This window comes from Trematomus bernacchii, unplaced genomic scaffold (genome assembly GCF_902827165.1).
Source record: "Trematomus bernacchii unplaced genomic scaffold, fTreBer1.1, whole genome shotgun sequence".
Taxonomy (NCBI): Eukaryota; Metazoa; Chordata; class Actinopteri; order Perciformes; family Nototheniidae; genus Trematomus; species Trematomus bernacchii.
In genome coordinates this window covers 21,222,418-21,231,376 of record NW_022987973.1, presented here as the reverse complement: position 1 = coordinate 21,231,376, position 8,959 = coordinate 21,222,418, and the positions used below count along the sequence as shown (strand labels likewise).

The 8,959-nt window shown below is 39.4% G+C and overlaps 1 protein-coding gene across 1 annotated transcript in view; it reads left to right on the top strand.

The window, feature by feature from the left end:
* The first annotated feature begins 463 nt into the window (after positions 1-463).
* The window catches only part of map1aa (microtubule-associated protein 1Aa), a 48,374-nt gene continuing 39,878 nt past the window's right edge, over positions 464-8,959 (top strand). The window contains exons 1-2 of the mRNA XM_034116594.1: positions 464-704; positions 1,997-2,098. Of these exons, the coding sequence (XP_033972485.1) occupies positions 464-704; positions 1,997-2,098 (343 nt within the window). The remainder of the gene's footprint in view (positions 705-1,996; positions 2,099-8,959) is intronic.

The following is an 8,959-nucleotide window of genomic DNA, read 5'->3' as shown; positions in this document are numbered from 1 at the left end:
CACATTGCCTGGTACTTGCAGTGACACTGATATAAATAGAAACCTTTGTGTGACACACTTTTCTTATTTTCAGCCACTTTTATGCGGCACAGTTCAGTAAGTGGCATTGATTGCACTCAGTAACCCCATATTTGAATGTTTCAGGAACATTATTTGCTGTAAGAGCTCACTATAGTCTTATTACGGTTGTCACGGGGCATTTTTGAACACTTCCTATGGAACAGAAGGTCATGGCTCCTGGGAAATTAAATTGCTTTATGCCTGTCTTCCTTATTTACATTGACAGCAAGCTTCAGCAATGACATTAAAGAAATACGATCAACATAAATTCTGATGTCCTTCATTTCATTTCGTCCAATGAAATGCTGTGACGTCAAATAGCAACATGACCTGCGATCCAATCGAAATGTCCCCCCACCAAAAAGCCACACCTTCCCATCCTCCCAGCTCAACCTGCGCTGTCATGGTGCTTACTCCGGATGCAGTTGTCATGGAGATGGAAAGCAGCTCAGCGTCCACTGGTGGCACTGTTACCATGGAAATCCCTATCGTAGGACCTGCCACAGTGGAGGGAGCAGAGCGTGTTCAGCACCATGGACAGCATCGAGCAGCTTTACAGCACAGAAACTATCGCATGCTGATCGTCATCGGAGAGATTTCCACCAGCCATTACCTTGATGCTGCCAGAAAACAGATCACACAGGGTAAGTCAAGGGAGGAGTGGTCAGAAGACCTGGGGCTGCAGAGGGGAGGGAGGGGGGGGGGCTCTCAGCGGGGGACTGGAAACACTCACTGCAGCTAAAAACATCTTGGTGTCAACCTTAGAGTAGATAGGATAATATACAGTAATGTATCACTGTAGGAAAATACAGGTGTCATATCAGCAACAGTGAGAAGAGTGATACACAGGATAGTACAAATAGTTCAGACACGGATTATCACAATGAAAACAGAGTAAACACGAAGGTAACAGTACTAATACAAAAAAAGTAAAACACTGGGTAGCTACATTTACATATAAAGAGACGTGTTCTGATTAAATCTATTCCAAACACATGTTGTAGTTTGAGGAAGTATTCTTATGCTTTACTTAAAAAGTACAAATACCATAGTCTTAAAATACTGATCAGGTAAAAGTCCTGATTTCAAAATGTGACTGGCAGTATAAGAAAAGTAGCAAAATGTTGCTAAAGTACATATTAAGCGCACTCTCTTTTCAGTGTTTATTAAATAATCTATGTGGAGTATTGTATATTATTACTGATGAAAACATACAAGCAGCGCTTTAGTGCTGTAGTTTCTGAATGGGTACATACTTGTTACTTTACACTGAATCGGGTTATTTAATGGTATAATACCGCATCATATTTCATAGGACTAACATACATTTGCATATTAAAGACCTAATCTGAAAAGTAAAACTTTAATGTAGTGGCATATAAAGTACAAATATTTCACTCTGAAATGTAAATACTTAAGTTAGTAAAGTACAAGTACCTCAAATGTGTACTTAAGTATAGTACTTGAGTAAATACTCTCCACAGCTGTAGACATCTAAAAATTCCATGTTACTGCATATGCATACATAAAATCCATGAATCCTGCAACATAGGATAGATCTCTGTATTTTATTTTATTATTTTACAAACCTTTACTCATTAAGAATTGTTTTATTATACTTACAAACAACTGGAGCTTCTAATTATCCTTCTTTTCTATTTTCTTTAGATACTGATTGGGTTAATTCTACATTCTTGACATTTCCAACCATTTCACTTTGGGAGGTTTTTTAGCTAATTCAATTCTGACTGTCCTTGTTCAGCTGGTTGGTGGTGTTTTTTAAAGATACAAATATGTATTTAATTTTGAGGTAAAACAAAGTAGATATCGAAGTACTTCAGGTGATTCTCTAAAGACAACGTTTCTGTTACATTATGCATAATTCATCTTCCTGCATCGATGAACATTATTTATGCTGCTCTGTTATTTTCAACAGGTTTGCGCTCGTGGAACGTCGATCTGACGGTTTGTGACCTGAACAAGGAGCTGCAGCTGTTTGAGGCCAGACACACCGCTCAGTTTTCTTCACAGGTTAAAGGTCAGTCTGCGTAATTTGAATTAGAGTACTGCATACAAACTGTGGTGGCAGTTCATGTGTTGTGCAGCATGTACAAGTTGTGTTTGTGGCATGTGTACATAAGCATTTATCTCCTTGTTGCTCGTAAAAAAAAACACTCTGGGTTGTGATGGTATCAGAGTCTATCTGCAGGGATTTAATGTGTTGCTAGCTGCGTATTATCTGATCGCCCGTGCAGTTCCTGTGCAGGGGGACACAGCATATCAGATTATATCCAGTCGGAGTGTGCCAACAACACGTCCTTCCCTCTCTGCGTCTCCTTTGTCCTCTGCTGCACACGTGCACCGGGCGGTTCCTGGGGATGCGAGAGGCGATGCTGCCCGTATTGATCTGGCTCTCGTATGCAGACTGCATGTCCGGGTGGGAATCAATAAAGGCCTAATGCAACACTATCTGCTCGGGGGAATATAAGATCAGGCCCCGCGTGGTGAATGGAGCCAGTGTTAATGCGGATCTAGCCGAGATGTTACTGCTGTGAATGGAACTCTGCTTACTGTAGTGAGAAGAAAGACAACACTTGTGTGTGGCATTTATGATAACTATTGAGCACTTGGCTTATGGGGTCAACCCGACAGCTCAGAAGAGAGGATGCATTGGCTGGATACATGGACATAACTGAGGAAGGTTTTTTTCTATTGGAAGCAGTTAGATCTTGCTGTACACTTATCTTCCCACACATTTCCTTGGCTTTTAGTGTTATGTAAAGAATATAAATATGGTTGTTGACATCAGTGCTGTGGTTGGGTTTGTAAAACAAAATCACAAATAACATTTTATAATGAATGAGCTGTTGACAGAAATCCATTTAAAGGTGTAGCCATTGATTAAGCTCTTTCAGAACATTTAGGTGGCATTATGTAAGATGGGCAACATTGCAAGGAAAAAGCAGCAGCTGAGATATCTTCATTTATAGTCCATTCAAATGACATATTTGTATAATATATTTCATGGTATAGGTCAAAGGTCAACCTTTTGACATTTGTGGTTAGCAAGTTTTGCTCATTAGATCGACCCAGCTCTGCCTCATTTCTACATCACGTCATTGTCTCACTCTCGTGATGCACAGCCTCCTGTGGATCTCACATTTCTTTTAACACCACACACCAGCACGCCGACATGTGTTCCCTGTGGAAAAGCTGTAATATTTAACAGTTTGATCACCTTTACCATCTGTCAAATGAATCAGCCATTAGAGTCTTTGTTTTTGATTCCTGCTTTATTCAAGCTCATGAATAATAATTCAACATTGTTTCTTAACCATCCAGTCTTGTTAAATCACAATTATCGCTGGCATTTTCAGACTTTTCTTCCGTCTCACCTCTGTCAAAGATTCATCCTGTTTCTCTGCTGCCTCCCCCCCTCCCTCTCTCGTTTGTTCTCATCTTCTCCTAGTCCTGCTGTATTTCCTGAGCAGTCATACTGAAAGGTAGAATATTTCTCCTGTTGGTGGAGTTAACACTATCACTGCCAGGCCCATCTTATTTCTGGCTTTAGTTATGTATTTAAACGTGTCTATATACCTTGGAATCGAGTGCAATATTCTCTTAACATGCAGAAGCAATATCAATATTTGTCATCCGTTTTACAACCTGCCATCAAGGGAATATAATCCCAATTGATGTGAGTGATGCAACTGATGCACAAAATGTCTGTGCTACCCATTGTAGTTGAATTTATTAAACATCCATATTCATCTTGACTTGCTTGAGTCAAATTCCTTATCTGGTAAAGAGGTTACTGCAGCTTATAGAACAGTTTTACTGCTTTTAACGATATTTGAGGCAAAACTAATATTCAGAACGAATTTCTTTTTATTGAGTCAGGCACAATGAGTTACATTTATACAGTCTATATTTTTCCCTTTCCCGCCCCCGGTCCTACATAGTGAAGTAAATAAATACATATATAGGTATCAATAAAGTACATTTTTATAGATAAGGAAATAAAGAATAATAACAATAATACATGTACCCATATACTCACATATATATATATATCTATGTACATACCTACACCCATACCCACACATTTACATACACATATACGTACACTTACACACATATACATGTATATACAAAAAGAAACACATATTCATAGTCCCCCCTTTCATCTTAACTTAGTGTCTTTAGTTCAGCTATGTAGGCGAATGCACTTTTTTAACCCGGTTACTGTTGGCTTTCCTAAACCCGATATTTAAAAAGAGTTAGAGATTACGATAAGAGAAACACAGATTTTGTCAGTGATTTATGGCCATGTTAAGGTATAACTGTACTTTACAGGGTTTCTAATGGGCTTTTGCATGCACACATTTGCATGACAAAGACCATAGAGATTAAAGTGCTGCTTTAAAGGAGTGTGGCAGAGTGAGAGCAAAAATCTTTCCTCGTGGGACGTCTTTGTATCCAAGTAATTCAATCCTAAATCAAAGAAAGACAGAAATGGACAATGAGTTAAATTGGTCAGACACATATTTAGATTAGGAAAACTACAATTTTTTGTTTCATTTAGCAAAAAAGCTAAATCCTCCAAGGCAGCATTGCCATATAAGAAACATAATTATTATATTAAAGGGGAAAAAGGCGGGGTAAGGCGTTAAATCTCCTTACCTGCTGTATGTTAATGTATTTCTTTCAGTAATCAGGTTATTGCAGTGCAAGTAAACGGCACAAACTATGTCATGTGGTGCTTGATCACAGTCAAGCAGCACACACATGCTATTGATTACTTTCTCTGTCTTTAGATGCTGTTCACTCTGCGTCACTGCTCACAGACTGAAATCCTATCTAGCTACAGTTCTTGAAAGCCACTGCAGTAAAATATGCAGAAAACCACAGAGATGGAAGCATCACATGAACATACAGAGATGTGTGCAGCAGCCTAAAGCAAACACAGCATCTCCCCCAGGACCCCCGACAGATTGCTGCAGTCACATACACACACAGCTAAAGGATTGAATTTCATTAATTTGCAGGATTTGTCTAGACATCTGTCGATGCCGCAGACATGCGCAGAATTTCAGCCTGTCCACATTTGAGTAATTTAATATGATGTAAGAGATAATCCATACATTGCAGCGTTCCGGAAAGTTGTATAACAGCACATTATAGAATCCACTCTGCACTGGTTTTCATCCATTCAATTACAACATTACGGGTAGTGTGATGGGAATGACATTTGATTTGCTGGCATCAACCAAATAAAATCTTGACCTGATGATGGCGCTAGAGAAAAAGTCACAGGATCATCAGAGGTTGACTGCAAGAATAGTCAACCTCTAGGCAGGGTTTGAAGAGGGGTCAGAGGAACACTGAAGTCAGTAGGATATGAATCTCTACAACCAAATCCAAGGATCTTACCAAATTAAAGCCTAGCATGAAGAAAACTCAGGACCTGTACTTTTTACTTGACTAAATTGCTCTTTTGAACAGCCAAAAGATATGATGAATGGACATTATTAATATCCTAAAAAGTTAGTTACAATAGTGTTGGATGCTGATGCTGGATGTATAGAGTAACTGGATACAGTGTTGGAGGCGGGAGCCCGTTCATTCCTTTGAGAGTTGCTCAGTGGCACATGAAGCCAAAATGGAGCGACTGTGGATTCCTAAAGTACCCGTATCTCGGCCCATAGAGCATCGCACTTGAGTTTTCCAAAGCAAAAAAAAATGATATGCCAATTTACTGATGCCACTTTCCCAATGTAAGTCAATGTGCAAGAGTCTTTTTGGGCCCAATGACGTCACGGACTGCATGGTACTACCTTTTGGCCACTACGAACATTTGGTTAAACGGCTGGAGCTCTTCGTGGGGATGGTGAAAATCCAGCAAGTACAATAACACTCAGTTATTGTAATTAGTCTTTGTTATTTAACAGCCCCGCAACGTGACATCACCCCTGTTCGACTGAGCAGGGCTGATGTGTTTTATGAGAGGATATGAACTTTAAGGCCATTACAAAAATAATAATACATGAAACCACTGACAGTGAGCAGACTCAAAAGGCCATGTTGCTGGAGGCTAAGACTTCAAACAGGCTGACATCAAGACACAGCCTCAGCCAAAATGGCAGCAGCAAACCACTCTGTCTGGAAGTCTGGTTTTCTGACTTTTATTTAAAGGGTGAGTCTGGTGTTGTTTTAAATTATTCCAATTGTCACCAAACCCATGAAATGACCAAAACCAACAATTTGTGAATCTGTAGTTTCAGGCACACCACACCAATCCCATTGGTTTCCTACTTAAGATATTACACCTAAAAAATGAGTTAGGGACTATTTTAAGCAGTGGATTAATTCAAAATGGGTGCTCTAGTGAGGATTTGTGGCAGTAGGAAGTGTATGTGGGATGTAATCAGGTGGCTAACTGATGTGTTTTAATAGTTTTTGGGCAACAATGGAGCACTACTACCCGCCTGGTATCCTGTAGAATGGAATCTGTATTGACATTTGCATTTTGAGGGAAACATATTCATCCCGGATTTGATTTTTGGCATATCAAAAATGTGTTTCTAATCCAAGACCATAACCAGGGGTATTAAATGGTTGGGTCCAACAAACAGGACTTTCACCTAGTGCTTTGTCCTGTGTGAAACCAAAACCAAAATGTCCCTTCTAAAATGAAATGACAAACATACAAATTTAAGTCAAAAAGTTAATTAATTAACAAGATCAAATGCTTCTTGAAAACTGCTACTTTTGTTCTTTTCATAGGATTTATTGACATTAAAGAAATATATAGAAAAACAGCACAGAGCACACATGTTATCACACATTTAGAGGGAGAAGAAAATGGCACATCGTTAACATTTTTGAATTTTAGGGTAAATCAGTAGCTTGCAGGAGGCATATTTTATTGCTGCGTTCCTAAAGCTGTGGTCCCAGATTACATTGAGCAGGCTGTTGTTCACATCAGTTGCTTGAGTGACAATGAATGAAGCAAGAATAATCAATTTTTGTGTCAGGAGGCGGGGGAGGAGGTGAATTAGCGAGGTGGAGAGGGTAATTGTGGATGTAAAATGTATCACAAGAAGCTTTTTTCAGCCATTGTGTGGTGACAGTAAGAAGTCCCCGTTATTACATTCCAATAAATAATATGTTTAATGCTACACTGGTTTTATTTTTGCATACATGCCTGACTTCACTGGCCTCTCACCCAAGGGAAAGTTTTGGTTCCGCTTTCTGACATGCAAAGGTCACATTAGGAAATTGATCAGATCCAGGCCGTAAAAACATTCAGGAGAAGGTGAACCCACGGATTGAAGGTCAGTCCCTTTGATCCGTCCCCCCCAGTGCCTCTGAGGGATTTAAAGATTCACTCCGTATTTACTTTTCAGGAAAACCTCTCAAAGCATCCAGAAGGGGCTTGCGGGATTGGCTTGCCTGCTGTAGTTTAATGGCTTCTCCCTGCCTGTGCCTGGACTACTAATCAGCTGGTGGAGCTGTGCACCGTCATCATGGCTGACAGGCGTACACACAGAGAACACAGAGAAATCAACCATGAAGACGGGGTGGCTTTTGAGATCAACGATGTAATCACATGAAAGGGCGGCGGCGTTAATAAATGGCTTAGGAGGTGTCTGAGAATAATTGCTTTCACATTAGCAGACGTACATGTGTCCGAAGAACCTAAAATAGAAAAAACATATGCTGTAAAGGTCTTTGGCACACACACAAATACACAGGACAAATAACCATCAGAACAGATTCTTCATCAACAGTTCCACTATAAAAAAATTACCGAATCCACCATGCCACTGCGTGTGATGCATAATCCAATCCTAGCACTTCCCTCCAGACTCAATGCCCCTTGAAGCCCACTTGGAAGAGCTCTGGCAGCCAAATTGGCAGTGCCCTCCCTGATGGGTGGCATATGTGCAGAAGGACAGCCAGTGCCCTCGGGTCTCACAGCCTTCCTGAAGGCTTGCTCTGCCCCCATATAGAGCTGCCTCACACAGACACAGGGACAAGGCCAGGCGAGTTAGAGAGGGGGGCTAAAGAGATGAAGCGGGGGGCTGAGGTTTTTCTCATTGAGGCATGGGCCTCTCTTTGGCCAACTCTTTCTGCTCTATTCCTTATAGTATCCATACACCCATTCACTGAGTAGGGTCATTCTGGGATGTGTAGGAAATCACTTATTTTTCTTAGATATACATAAGACAGGCTTCATGGAAATTGTATAGTTATCCTAAAAACCTCATCACAAAATAAAATGCTATAATATGAAAAAGTTATAATCCTCGATGATATTTTTGTAAACATTATTGCAGTGAAAAAAACGGGGAGTAAGATTTACTTAGGAAAATCGAGGTAACAAATTGCACTCAGAAAACCTAAGTAAATTTAACAACGTATATTTCAAGTAGCTTCTACTTACAGTTAAGAAGTGTTTGTTACTAAAGGCACTCAAGTAAACTTTACTGTCATACTCAGTTTTTGTAAGTACATTTGACTTACTATTGTATAGTAGATTTTACTTAAGATTACATGTGCATCTTATTACAAATCTCCAGTAAAAGATATTTGGCTTTTCAGGTTGTTTGTACTTGCTATTTTTATCTTTTATTTAATAAATATGTAGGTAATATTTAAATATAATTATTAAGTATCATCAAATGCAATTCTTAAGGCTACTACAAAACACGAAACAGTAGACACTTTTAAACAACACATTTATTTTTGTTCTGTTGTCTGATACAAGCCATGATTAATCTACAGTTTACAATGATTTTAACAAATACTGCACATACATCCGTTAAATTAAACAAAGTGATATACTGTCACTCAGAGGTCGAAGAAGAATCTGGCCCTTTTCTTAAGTAAAAAT